The 15070-nt window shown below is 32.3% G+C and overlaps 2 protein-coding genes across 3 annotated transcripts in view; both read left to right on the plus strand.

Annotated features, from left to right (window-relative positions):
• Positions 1 to 234: 234 nt before the first annotated feature.
• On the plus strand, positions 235 to 7768 carry LOC124426268 (bifunctional glutamate/proline--tRNA ligase). The gene is made up of 13 exons (XM_046967756.1): positions 235 to 421; positions 625 to 804; positions 882 to 1291; positions 1417 to 1768; positions 1843 to 2014; positions 2148 to 2549; positions 2629 to 3061; positions 3217 to 3438; positions 3534 to 5540; positions 5656 to 6057; positions 6241 to 6632; positions 6749 to 6892; positions 6999 to 7768. Exons 1-13 carry the CDS (start codon positions 379 to 381, stop codon positions 7162 to 7164), a joined length of 5325 nt encoding a protein of 1774 aa, XP_046823712.1. The 5' UTR covers positions 235 to 378; the 3' UTR covers positions 7165 to 7768.
• Positions 7769 to 11717: 3949 nt separating this feature from the next.
• The window catches only part of LOC124426251 (neuronal acetylcholine receptor subunit alpha-7-like), a 132416-nt gene continuing 129063 nt past the window's right edge, over positions 11718 to 15070 (plus strand). The window contains exon 1 of one of the 2 annotated variants that reach the window (XM_046967706.1): positions 11718 to 12814. Coding sequence is in view for 1 of the 2 variants with exons in the window: in XM_046967705.1 (XP_046823661.1) it covers positions 12769 to 12814 (46 nt within the window). In the remaining variant the exon portion in view is untranslated. The remainder of the gene's footprint in view (positions 12815 to 15070) is intronic. The other variant, XM_046967705.1, reaches the window with a different exon arrangement.

Here is a 15070-nt window from a genome sequence, read left to right on the forward strand (position 1 = left end):
AAGTTTCAGCATAGACGAAATATAGTATAGATTTAACAAGTAATGGAAATTTCAATTTTGTGTCACGGCAAGTTGTCGAGAAATTTTAAAAAAGAGATCGTAGCGTTAATATTGATAGAAATAATAACTATAAAGTAAAGCATGTTTTGATGTTAGATAATTTGTTTCTGACACATTGTTGGTAATGTAGAAAATAACTAAAGCAATTGTGCCATTTGCACAAACAATGTCATGACTTAATAAGCTCTACGGTCAGCGATCGACTGTCGCTAGCAGTTGCTATTTGGTGGTTCTAGACAATTGTGGGACACACGTGGTGTATAATAAAAAAATTCAGTACTATTTCAGAGTTATCAGATTTTCAATAGTGATGCAATAATGATGTTGAAACTAAAAGTCAATGCTAATAATCCACCAATAGGTATGAGCAATATCTTATTCCTTCTTTTCTTTGCAGCTTTTCTTTACTTTTTTTTTTATTCATACCCGGTTAAACATATGTTAATTAATATTTCATTGTATATAAGTTATTAAATATAAATATATTAAACATAATAATTTTTTTTTATACTTTTTGGTTATCATATTGTTAATACTTTAATTTTCTGTTATTTTTCTATATAGATGCATTAATAACAATCGAAGCAGTTAATTATGAAAAAAAAGAGATCGATATAGTATGGTGCAATGATTGGAAAGGCAATGAAAATCTTAAATTATTAGATTTCAACGATCAATTGTTAGCAGAAAGTGGCAACGAAGTTGTCCGTTATATAGGTAGAACTATTGCTAAGGATCTATATGGTATGTTAAAATATATTGGATCATTCTTTTAAGAAGATAACATATTATAAATTTTCATTATATTTTTTTCTTTATAGGTAATTTAGATATTCGTGGCAGGACAGAAGTAGATCATTGGTTGTCATTTGCTATAGGACCATTATGTCAATCACCAGTCAAAAATGAAACTCTTTCTTATTTAAATAAAATATTAATGACAAATACATGGTTTGTAAATAAAAAATTAACAGCAGCAGACATTTCTATTTTCTGTGCTCTTTTAAATTTATTATATTTGGAAAAGTATGAAAAATTATACCCTTGTGTGACCAGATGGTATAAACAAATGCTTTCACTGCCAGCTGTTATACAAGCATTGTCCTCCATTAAAGATAATAAAATAACAACAGTAAATATTATACAAGTTAAAGAAACAATGAATAAGAAAATAGGTGCGAGAAAACAAGAGGGTAAATTTATTGATTTACCAGGGGCAGAAATGGGAAAAGTAAGCTAAATGTTCTAATTGATCACAACTATTATTTTGTTAGTTATCTAGAAAATGTTACTTATATAAGAAGATCTTGCAGTTTATATATTCTTCTTAGTTTTTAATACTTTCTTTTGTAATAGGTCGTTGTACGTTTTCCACCAGAAGCAAGTGGTTATCTACACATCGGTCATGCTAAGGCAGCACTTTTGAATCAGTATTATGCAGAAACTTTTAAAGGTCAATTAATTATGAGATTTGATGATACAAATCCTGCAAAAGAAAATTTAGAGTTTGAAGAAGCTATACTAGAAGATATAAGATTATTAAATATTAAGCCTGATCGATTCACTTATACATCAGATTATTTTGATTCAATGCTTGATTATTGTACGAAGTTAATTAAAGATGGTAAAGCATTTATAGATGATACACCTAGTTTACTTATGAAAGAACAACGTGATCAAAAGCTGAAGTCCGTAAACAGAGATAATTGTACGTAACATTAGTTTCATTATATTTTGCATTTTATATCATTGTATACTTAAAATCTAAATATTATTTTATAGCTATTGAGAAAAATCTGGAATTGTGGAATGAAATGCAGAAAGGTACTGCGAAAGGTCAAGAATGCTGTGTACGAGCTAAAATAGATTATGAATCAGTAAATGGATGCTTACGAGATCCAACAATTTATAGATGCAAACCAGAACCACATCCCCGTACTGGAACAAAATACAAGTAAATAATTATAATTAAATATTCTACTTTTATAATTATATTATTTCTTTCTAATTTTATGTAATATTGTTATATAAATAATAATATATTTAATATTATTTATTTCTAATTTTATATAACATTATTTTTGCAGAGTATACCCAACATATGATTTTGCCTGCCCAATAGTGGATGCTGTTGAAAATGTCACACACACATTACGTACAACTGAATATCACGATAGAGATGTTCAATATTATTGGATAATTGAGTCATTAGGATTACGTAGGCCACATATATGGGAATATTCGCGTTTAAATATGACAAATACTGTTTTATCTAAACGTAAATTAACATGGTTTGTGGAAGAAGGTTTAGTAGATGGTTGGGACGATCCACGTTTTCCTACTGTAAGAGGTATCTTGAGAAGAGGTATGACCGTAGATGGTTTGAAACAATTCATTATTGCACAAGGCAGTTCTAGATCAGTTGTTTTCATGGAATGGGATAAGATATGGGCTTTCAATAAGAAAGTAATTGATCCAATTGCCATTAGGTATGTAGACAATATATAAAAAGAAATTAATAAATATTACATAACATTCAATTCTAAACAACAACTTTTATTATATTAGGTACACTGCATTGGATTACAATGAAACTGTTCCAGTTAATGTTTTGGATAGCAAAGAAGAATGGGTGACTGTTCGAAACCATCCAAAAGATCCATCGTTAGGTACTAAACGTGTACGAGTAGGTTCAAAAATATTGATAGAAAAAGATGATGCAGAAGCACTAGTTGAAGGACAAAATGCAACATTCGTTAACTGGGGTAATTTAAAAATTGAAGCAGTACATAAAAAGAATGGTGTTATTGAGAGTGTAGATGCTAAACTTAATTTAAGTGATGAGAACTACAAAAATACATTAAAGATTACTTGGCTACCTGCACCACAAAATTTTAAGGATTTAATACCATGTTATGCTGTTTATTTTGACCATATTATAAGTAAGCCAGTTTTGGGAAAAGATGATGATTTCAAAGATTATGTGGCCAAAGATACAAGAGTAAGTTAATTACTTTTAATAAATTATTATCAATGTGTTTAATAAACTAATGCAATAATATTTTATATGATTGACATAATATATTCTTTTAAAACATATGACCTAATTTTATCTGTCACACATATATTAACATAACTATTACTATAAACTTATAGGTAGAAATACGAATGTTGGGTGAGGCAGAATTACATAAAGTGAAAAAAGGGGAAATAATTCAATTGCAAAGAAAAGGATTTTTCAGATGCGATGTACCCTACGCTGGCATAAGTCCTTTCTGTTGCAAAGAACAATCTTTAATTCTATTTCATATACCAGATGGTCATACTGCTTCTAAATCTGTAAAGGCAAACGTTAATAGTAAATCAAATGTTGCAAAAGTAAATATTTATTTTTGCTAAAATAAATGATATTTATGATTATTAAAATGCATATTTGTTAAATTGTTTTAAATATTATTTTTTTTCTTGTCTAGACTGAACAAAAAGATGTGAATATAATAATTGATAAAATTATTATTCAAAGTTCTGAAGAAATACAAAAACAAGGTGATAAAGTAAGACAATTAAAAACTGCAAAAGCAAGTAAGGACATAATTGATCAAGAAGTAAAAATTCTTTTAAATTTAAAATCTGAATACAAAACTGCAACAGGCCAAGAATGGAAACCAGTCAATTCTGAACAAACTAATGCAACCATAAATTCAGCATCTGCGAATAAAACCAATGACAAGCTATCTGAAGAAATACAAAAACAAGGTGATAAAGTAAGACAATTAAAGACTGCAAAAGCAAGCAAGGATATAATTGATCAAGAAGTAAAAATTCTTTTAAATTTAAAATCTGAATACAAAACTGCAACAGGCCAAGAATGGAAACCAGTCAAGTCTGAACAAACTAATGCAACCATAAATTCAGCATCTGCGAATAAAACCAATGAGAAGCTATCTGAAGAAATACAAAAACAAGGTGATAAAGTAAGACAATTAAAGACTGCAAAAACAAGCAAGGATATAATTGATCAAGAAGTAAAAATTCTTTTAAATTTAAAATCTGAATACAAAACTGCAACAGGCCAAGAATGGAAACCAGTCAAGTCTGAACAAACTAATGCAACCCTAAATTCAGCATCTGCGAATAAAACCAATGAGAAGCTATCTGAAGAAATACAAAAACAAGGTGATAAAGTAAGACAATTAAAGACTGCAAAAGCAAGTAAGGATATAATTGATCAAGAAGTAAAAATTCTTTTAAATTTAAAATCTGAATACAAAACTGCAACAGGCCAAGAATGGAAACCAGTCAAGTCTGAACAAACTAATGCAACCATAAATTCAGCATCTGCGAATAAAACCAATGAGAAGCTATCTGAAGAAATACAAAAACAAGGTGATAAAGTAAGACAATTAAAGACTGCAAAAACAAGCAAGGATATAATTGATCAAGAAGTAAAAATTCTTTTAAATTTAAAATCTGAATACAAAACTGCAACAGGCCAAGAATGGAAACCAGTCAAGTCTGAACAAACTAATGCAACCCTAAATTCAGCATCTGCGAATAAAACCAATGAGAAGTTATCTGAAGAAATACAAAAACAAGGTGATAAAGTAAGACAATTAAAGACTGCAAAAGCAAGCAAGGATATAATTGATCAAGAAGTAAAAATTCTTTTAAATTTAAAATCTGAATACAAAACTGCAACAGGCCAAGAATGGAAACCAGATAAATCTCAAACAAATAGCTCTGAATTGTGTACAAAATCAGAGAATAAGGAATTTACAAATGAAGATAAAATATCAGTAGAAATACAAACACAAGGCGATAAAATAAGGCAATTAAAAAGTTCAAAAGCAGAACAATCTATTATTGATAAAGAAGTAAAAATTCTTTTAAATTTGAAAAATGATTATAAAACAATAACTGGTCTTGATTGGAAGCCAAAGATTGAGATGACACCTAAAAAGAAAAAGAAAGATGATCCTGCAAAAAGTGAAAAAAAATTTTATAAAGATATGACAAATAATGAAACAAAAATTAAAGATACAGATGTTAATAAAACTGGGACAAGATTAGGATTAGAAGTAAAGAAAGAAGAAAATTTTGCTGATTGGTATTCTCAAGTTATTACAAAGAGTGGAATGATCGAATATTATGATGTATCAGGTTGTTATATTCTTCGTCCATGGAGTTATACGATTTGGAAGACGATAAAGGAACACTTTGATAAACAGATAACAAAATTAGGGGTACAAGAATGTTATTTTCCAATTTTTGTTACACGAGCAGCACTTGAGAAAGAAAAAGCCCATATTGCAGATTTTGCTCCAGAAGTTGCATGGGTTACCAAATGTGGAGATTCTGATATTGCAGAACCTATTGCTATTCGACCTACTTCAGAAACAGTCATGTATCCAGCATATTCTAAATGGTTAAGGTCAGACACAGAACTTCCACTCAGACTCAATCAATGGAGTAACGTTGTGGTAATTATAGATTTATAGTTATAAATATATTAATCTGTAATTAATTTATAAGTTTAATTTATAGTTAATTTATTGCAATCTTGCTCTTTAAATGATATTAAATAATTTATTATAGAGATGGGAGTTCAAAGATCCTAAACCATTTTTACGTACCAGGGAATTTTTATGGCAAGAAGGACATACAGCTTTTGCTAATAAAGAGGATGCTGAAAAAGAAGTTTTAATAATTTTAGATATGTATGCTAACATATATGAAGACTTACTAGCTGTACCAGTAATTAAAGGACGTAAAACTGAAAAAGAAAAATTTGCTGGTGGTGACTATACAACTACTGTAGAAGCATTTATTTCAACTAGTGGAAGAGCAATACAAGGTGCTACTAGTCATCATCTTGGACAAAATTTTTCAAAAATGTTTAATATTCAGGTTGAAGGGGCAGTTGAGGGAAAAGAAAAGATTTACGTTTATCAGAACTCTTGGGGTATGACTACTCGTACTATTGGAGTTATGATAATGGTAATATCATGATATTTTCTAAAAATTCATTATAATTATTATATAAAATATAGTATAATATAAGTATAATTATTGATACTTTTCGTGTAGAATATTAAAATTTATTTGTATATGAAACTCGATAATGGTAATTGTGTAATTACATGTTAATTTCTAAACAAATGAAATGTATTTTATTGTTAGGTACATGGAGATGACAAAGGTTTAGTATTACCGCCAAATGTAGCTTCAATTCAAGCTATAATTATACCATGTGGTATTACTGCAACTACTACTGTACAACAGAGAGATCAGTTGATGTCAGAATGCCTTAAACTAGAAAATGATTTAAATAAAGATGAGTCTCTTAGAGTTAAATCTGATTATGGAAATAATCGTACCCCAGGATGGAAATTTAATCATTGGGAATTGAAAGGTGTACCTGTGAGGATTGAATTAGGTCCCAAAGATCTGGAAAAAAATCAAGTGACATTTGTACGTAGAGACAACTATCAGAAAGTGACAGCAAGTAGAGCGGAAGCAGTAGTTTTTTTACGCAATTTACTTACTGAGATACAATCTAGTATGCTTAAAAAGTATGTGCATATTATTATTTATTCTTGTATTATTATAATAGATGGTGCAAAATTTAAATGTAAAATTAATAATAATACGAAATATAATAACATAAATAATTAATCAATTTTTATAGAGCAAGAAAGAATTTAGAAGATCATATTAAAAAAGTAGAAGAATGGGAACAGTTTTCTGTGGAATTAAATAAAAAAAATTTATTACTATCACCATTTTGTGGAGAACCATTATGTGAGGATAACATTAAAACAGACAGCGCGAGGTAAATTTATATTATTCTTATATAAATATTATATATACATAGAGATACAATATTTGGAACAGAACATTTTTCGAGGAAGATTAATACTATTTTTATAAAATTACAGAGACGATGCCGGTGAAGAAGCAGGAGCATTATCAATGGGTGCAAAAAGTCTGTGTATACCTTTCGAACAGCCACAGACTTCTATACTATTAGATAATTTGAAATGTATTCATCCAAGTTGTAAAAACAAACCCAAATTTTACACTCTTTTCGGTCGTAGCTATTAAACTAAGATAGCTATATTTATCAATTTGTATGCTGAAATATCTTTACAGTTTTTTTCTTTAAACATTGATCTTATAAACAAATATTTTCCATAAAACTATGTTTTATTACATGCAGTATTTATATTTTCGCTTTGTTTAGATTTGACAAAAATCTGTTCTGATCTTATTACGGCATTATAACGTATACGTAACTTTTGTACGTAATGTGGTCCTAACATTAAAAGATTGTATTTTCTGATATTTATTTATTGCTAGCTAAGATAGTGTTTCTTTTTACTATCAACACTTAAATGTTCATTTTTTTATGTATTATGCTGAATTCGGATGTAATGTCAAATATCCATGAAGATACTAATAATGGTTTAGTCAATTCTTATTTTGATTGATAAAAGGTAAAATATGCTGTCTGAAAAAGATTGGTTTTCAAACATTTGTCACAGAAAGTTTATTGAAAAACAAGAAGAGCCATCAAGCAAATTGCTTTGACGTCCAATAAACATTTGATATCAATTAAAATAATAATCAAGATATATTTCTGATGATCGATTATGGCAATGGTACGTCTATGTTTACATTTGTATTAATAAATTTGAAAAACAAATGATGAGCAATTGTTTTTTTTATAAATCTATATAAATACACATGTCCATTACCTATACATGTATTTCAGATTATCATACTAACGACATCTTTATACAAGATATTTTAATCTGTTCGCCTTTCTGTAATGCCGATAATGTCGATAAAAATCTTTTGAAAACTATTGGATGAATTTATAGGTGTTGGAACAATTAATACGCAAAATAATTTTAATAACAGCATATAAGTATAATAAGATCTTTAACATATTTATTTTGCATAATTTTTAAATTATACTTTTTATAAAATATTTTTATATGTACATATATATATATGTATATATATTATGTATATATATATATATATATACATATAATATATGTGTAAAAGATGCATAGTATAATTCATTGTTTTTCTAAGATATCAATATCATATGTAGAATATATGTATATAGTAACATATATAAAGTATGTGTATAAAGCAGAATGTTTTCTTCAGGGAATTTTAAAAATTCACTTTAGAACTAAGTACAACAAGCTATTTCAAATCATAGTTTGAGAGATTTATTTTCTTGAAACATTTGACGACACGTCACGCGTTTTCCCCAGTGCGTTATGGTGCGACAGGTTGTTGTAAGTTATTTGAAAGCGTTTGTACGTATTATCATGTAACCCCAGAGGTTTCTTCGAGTTGAAAGATGTTAAAGGAATGTTTGAGTGTTGACATCGATCTTACACAGAGGTACATTTATATCTCCGTATTCTGAGCGAAGCGAGCAAAAATATGATTTATCTATATCGGAAAATTTGTGTTAAATAAAGTAAAAACATCGAGTTTGGTTATTAACGATTGTCAGTCAAGAAGATTATTTGAGAGCAATAATTAAGTAACAGAGATTAAGTGATTTTAATTGCGTTCGGTTATGAATATTTTGTCGTTGACATGTTATGTAAAATAAAGTATTCGAAAGTTTATGATATAAATTGTCGTCATAAAAGATTTATCGTTTCATATAGGATTAATGTAATTTTTCGTTTCAAAAATGTTTTCACGTAGACGTTTTGTAAATATACATATAATAAAATAATAATAAATATACATTTAATAATAAAATAATAATAAATATACATTTAATAATAAAATAATAATAAATATACATTTATATCATGTATTATTTATTTATATTATAGCTGTTTTAAATAAAATATTTTCAAAACAATTCTTTCTTCGAAATAATCTTAACTTCTCTAATTTGTTAGGTTAACCGTGAAAGATATAAGAAACTTAAGTTATATATAAAAGGAAGTTAGGTAATTTGCCTCGTTAGATTAACAAATCCGTCAAGCAAGCATTGTAGATTTAACGGAGACATAAATTTAAAATCATTTTAACGTCACACTTGCTTCTAATGACTTGGATGTAATTATGACCTGGTGTCAAATTTCGTGAACGGAGAAGGTTGACTAGTATAGAAATTAATGGTGATATCGTATATTCCTAAGAAACTAATGAGAGAAACGAAATGTACAAATCATAAGGGATAATTCGAAATAATATATTCTTTGACTTTATTATTCTAATTAGATCTTTCATTGTGAACATTGTCGTTGACATGTTACGTAAAATATAAAGTACTTAAAAGGTTATAGTTGCGCGCGCGCGACTATGGCGACGATGGTCTCTTCGAAAGCTTTTTAAATTATTTAATTATGTCTGAAATGAAACTGAATGCTATAGATATTTTCTGGTAACTTAAATGTGTTTAACATTGTGTCAGTAAAAGGGGAGAGACAATCTTTAAATACTCTTTCCTTTGCAGGTGACGTTTAATATAAACTCTTGAAGCAACCATCCAAAGTATTGAGGTAAGACACTGAAGCAATTTGCCAATAATTTTTATCACGACCCTGTTTTGACACTAAGTGCTACAAATTTCTCACGTTCTTCTTCTGTAGGGATTACGTATATATATGGCGTCCTGAATATATATATATATATATATATATATATATATATATATATATATACATATGTTATCAGCCTTATAAATAAGCTCTAGATTAGTGTTAAATATTTATTTCTTCTCAAAATCTTGAACGAAAATTTCTATCTTTAAGTACTTGTCTAATTATACTATATGCAATTATTCTATATATAATAATTATTATTGATTTTGCAATATAGATGGTTGTTCGTTCATATTTTGACGATAAGCTAAAGGACGTAGGATGAAAAATAATAATGTAAGTATATAATTTCACGAGAAAGATCATTAATCGTAGGAGAGATGTTGTTGAAGGAACGTGCGTTGTAATAACGCGCCTTTTTTTACTTGACCTTTTCTGTTAATTTTATCCGAAACTTGTGAGTTTCGTAATGATAGTTCTTACTAGCTTTAAAAGAAATCTTAAGTTTACGAAAAACAGGGAATAGTAGACTTCCGTCTGACTATACGTAACGGTGCTAACGGTTAATATGAAATTGCACATTGTATGTAACTTTCAAAGTATACTCTTTACTCGTTGCACCTTCCTCATCGACTTCTCAAATGCTTCAAACTATTCTTTGAAATACATTTCACTTTAAATCTGAAATTCTTCTAGTTAGATAGCTTATCGTGAAACAATTAGTGCGATTACAATTAGTATAATTATAATCAGTGTGATTATAATTAGCGAATTGAAAGATAGCATAATTACCGATTAACGTAGGATCTTCGGAAAAGTTTTTCCATTAATACGATCATTATTGATTTATCATTACCTCAATCGTCCAATAATTATTTCGTTCTCTGAGCATTTCCAACTTAAGTTAACCAACTTAATTCTATCAGTGGCTACTATCGGTTAATATTGCCTGTTACTAAACTGCCCGTTGTTGAAGAGAAGAACACATATGTATTGCTTAAGAGCATTTAAAATGAACGAATCCGATAAAATGATTAGGAATGTAAAAAAATTAGGATTACATTAGTTACAATATTTTTAGAGAGATGTATCAATATTGGAAGAAATGGTTTCTTTTGATCATTTTCTTTCTGCACGTTAATCAATTTTTGACAAAGGATATTCTCTTGGTGATACGATTTTGCAAATTGAATCGAGTTAGAAGAAAATAGAACATAATATTGGAAGGACGATGGAAGAAAGAACAGAAAGTAGTATCAAAAAGATAGGGGTAAAGGAAAATCAGCGCATGATGGCGTTAAGAGTAATGGAAGACAATGTCCTCCCGCATAGAAGCTTCTCTGTTGACTGAAGTGACTTGAGTCAACGTCGCATTCACCTATGGTCTGCCGGCACACGTTTTGCTCTGCGCGCTGAGATGGAAGGGTGGTGGAGAAGAGGAAGCAGAAAGGAGGAGATAGGTTGAGAGAAAGAAAGAGAAAGAGAGAGAGAGAGAGAGAAAGAGAGAGTGAGAAAGAGAGAGAGAAAGAGAGAGAGAAAGAAAGAGAGAGAGAGAGAGAAAGAGAGAGAGAGAGAGAGAGAGAGAGACGTGGGTAGCGCGAGTAGTGGCGAAGGGTTCAAGTATAAGGATACCGAGGCATGCGCCGTCCTATCATATTGATCTCGCCATAGTAACGATTCTCTCTTCTCCGGCGATGTTGGCATGCACTATAGCAAAAGGGGGGTGGGAGAGGGTAGTATGTAGGCGAAGGGAGAGAACGAGGGAGTCGTACGGCATGGATATACCATCACCCTGTCGTACCGATGTGCTACGACGAGATGTGGGGTGAACGAGAGAGGGAGAGCTTGAAGAACAGAGAGGGGGATGCTAGATGGAAGAGAGAAAGGGGTTAACGAGAGGGTATGGGAGAGAGAGGGAAAGAAAGTGATGAACGAAGGAGAGGAGGTACATCGGCGGTGGTGGAGGTGGTGATGGTGGTGATGGCGGTGGTGGTGGAGTCTCGTAGCTGTACAGAGCGCTAGCGCCAAAGAGAACTGCGGTGGCGATAGCGCGCGGCGTTGCAGCCAAATGAAAATCAGTCCAGCGTTGGCCGTCGGCGAAGACGTATCTGGCATTGATGTCAGTATTTTAAAGATAGAGAAAGAGATAGAGAGAAAGACTCGACGACATTCGCGAGATCGAGGGGAATCGAAGGGGCTGAGAGAACTGTGGTAGGGCCGAGAAGTAGCTAAAGAGGGAGAAAGAAAGACAAGAAGGACGAGAACAAAGACGAGAACGTGGTTGATAGGGTGACGAGAGGGTAACGATGAAAGGTAGCCAAGTCGAGACGATCGTGTCCGGGCGCTGCTGCCGCCGTCGCCGCTGCCACTGCTGACGATCATGAATGTTCCGGAGTTCGGTGAAAACAGGATACATTGTATCTAGGTAGCCGGCTTTGTTCGATCGGATGATCGAGAAGTTTTATGAAAAAAAGACTCCTCGTCGAGTCCAATTGCGAGAGTAACGATTCTCCTTTCCGGTTTCATACGATTCTCTTTTAGCACTCAACATTTGTTTGCGGTAAAAATCGGTTACAGTGAAGAGGCTGATAGAAGGAAGGTTGAGAATAAGAGAGAAATAGAGATATGTCCTCGATGCAGCAAGATGCAGCACGAGGGAAGCGCTTCGGTGGTTCTCCGGCTTAGTGCGTGCGCGGCGGCATACGAGAAGAAGGAACACGTTGCTCTTGCTGCTGGTGCACGTCATCGGTGGTGGACACGATCACGTGCTCCCGATAGAAGAACAAGAAGAACGATGTCAGTGGCGTGCTCGAGATATCTACGATCGTTCGGTGGACCCTGAGACTAAAGTGGAGCAGAAAGAAGAGTCGGCACAGGAGAAAGAGGAAGAGGAAGAAGGAGCAGGTGGATTGCTTCTTTCCAACGTTGTTGAGAGAGTCCAAGCGGTTCGCTTCTATTCGGTGCGCCTGCAGCCACGTGCGGAGATAACCGAACGAGGAGAAGGAGGTGGAAGAAGACGAGCTGAAGGAGAAGAGGCAGCGAGCAGCCGGTAGTGGTGCTTGTGCTGGTGCTTGTGGTCGAGAAAGAAGCGAGATTCTCGGTTTCTATCTTTGCAAACATGAGACATTGGACACTCATGGCGGCGATAGCCCTGGCTGCATCGGGTAAGTCTTCTTTTGCACTCTTATTTTTTTCTTCTTATTTTTTTATATCCCCACGATGATATCGAAACGACGAACTCTCTACGACTCGTCAACTTTCGATACTCAAGCGAGGCTCTCGTCCTATCCGACGTCCGACGTATTTCTTTTTTTTTCTTCTCTTTTACATCGTGAAACGACAGCTTCCGAGCGGCTTTCATCGTGTTTCCGATTCAAAGGCTTTTCCTAGTTTCTCAACGATCAATCGACTTCTGTTTCTCTCTACCCCGTTAAAGCTCTCCGAAGTCGCGTCAAATGCAATGTGATTTTCTACGTGGGAAGTATCAACTTCTGACAAATGTTTTGGCGCGTTTGGTTAGTCGCGTCGAACGTCGTACATATATACCTATCAGGTAGTAGTATGTATCAACAGTCTTACAGACGCTTTAATTTCAACACCCGTGGATACAGGCTCATGGGTTTATAGAGTATGCATTTGGCTTTAGTAAGCGACCCGATTTTAGAATACGTTATGATATTTCTCCTTTAATATCAACCATTTTTTCGACGTTCTCTATCATGTTCACCTAGTATAAAACCTTTGAATAGTCTGATTTTCCTGTTCGACATATATTTCTTTATTTTTTTTTACCCCTTTTCTGTCATTATTAATCCACGATTTTCCCGACATATACGTATCTACTTGATCGCAATATTATATCTGAATTCATCTGGAATACGTGCCATTTTTACCATCAAAAAAATGTAATGTATCTGACATTTGATGTAGTTGTAGATAAATCCGTTAATCGTGAAAAAATTGTTGAAGATAGGCGATGTTTTAAGATTTCCGTATACTTTATCGTATTCCGATTTAGGAGTTTTATCCGTTACGATTTCTTGTCGCAAAAATATTCTAGGGTGAGTATCGATGGTGGCATCGAAAGTATAAAGACAGCCAGTCTGTTTCGGTATTGACGTCACGCATCGTGTTTTCGATAAAAGAAAGTATTTCGTGTCTCGTCACCACGTTGATTTCAGTCAGTGGACCAAAGTGGGACGATAATGCGATCTGCGCAAAATCGGCGCTACGTAAATATTTCCACGGTCTACGGGGGTATTTTTATTGAATTTAATCAGTCTCGATCGTTCGTCCTTACACGAGATCGTATTTCTTCGAGCTGCTATTTCGTGTAGCTTTAAAACCATCCTCGAGATAGCGCATTAAAATGCATGTGAAGATCCGTTAAAGAGGCCAGTAAATCGTTATTCAATATTCATAGGTTCGAAATCGGCGCTTGTGAATGTTCAAAATTTATTGGTTAAATGAGAAAGCGAGAAAAAGTGAAATCTTTAAAAATTAGTTTCGTTTATCGTTCAATATAAAATCTATTTGACATTGACAAACATGTAGATAATAATTTTAATTTAATTTTAAAATGCTACTTTCTTCACATGTAACAACATAGCCTCGCTAAGCCTTGTTTTTTCATCGTTCAAAGACTCATTGTTAGCTTTGTTTAACCCCACAGCAACGAGTTTTCCGATAAATCGAAGGTAAAAAGTGTTATCGCTAGGATCTTACAGAGTAAAAGAACGTTGTTTCGAGTAGCTCGAGTAAATTCCTTCGACAAAATCATAGTTCAAAGGTTTCTCATGTGTTTCTATCTTACGTATAATAATGATTAGAAATGTACTCATTTCTAAGATTTCTATTTTTCTTTTTATCTTTGAAAAATTAATAAAAAATAAAAAGCATACTTAGGTAGACAATGTGCACGTGACCGCTCATCTCCTTTCAGTTAACGTAATTGTACACTATTGAGAATATTATCTGGGGTAGAAAGTATTACGGTGCAACGAAGTTTAGAGATACGGATCGTATTATGTTCATTGAAAAAAACTGTCTCTTCTGGTTGTCGAATAAAATTTAAGTAGGATCAATGAAGCTTATAGAAATAAAAATATTAATTGTCGAAGGGATAAGATCAGGAGTACAATATCAAACGTGTATTTACGATAAATCTAACTCTTATAATTCTGTTTGGATATTCGTTCGTTTGACCTAATTTCTTTATATTATGACAACGACGATTAAATATCTCGTTAACGTTGAAAGCCATTTACGAATGTGGGCTTCTCCGTTATAACGTAGTCGGTACAAAAATGGTAATTATAGGATAAGTATTAATAGAAGTAGATAGGATGTTTATGTTAACGTGGGAACGTGTGACATAGAGCGCATCATTCGACCGGTCGTTCCATCCTCGACCTTTATTT

The sequence above is a fragment of the Vespa crabro genome, chromosome 8 (assembly GCF_910589235.1).
Source record: "Vespa crabro chromosome 8, iyVesCrab1.2, whole genome shotgun sequence".
Taxonomy (NCBI): Eukaryota; Metazoa; Arthropoda; class Insecta; order Hymenoptera; family Vespidae; genus Vespa; species Vespa crabro.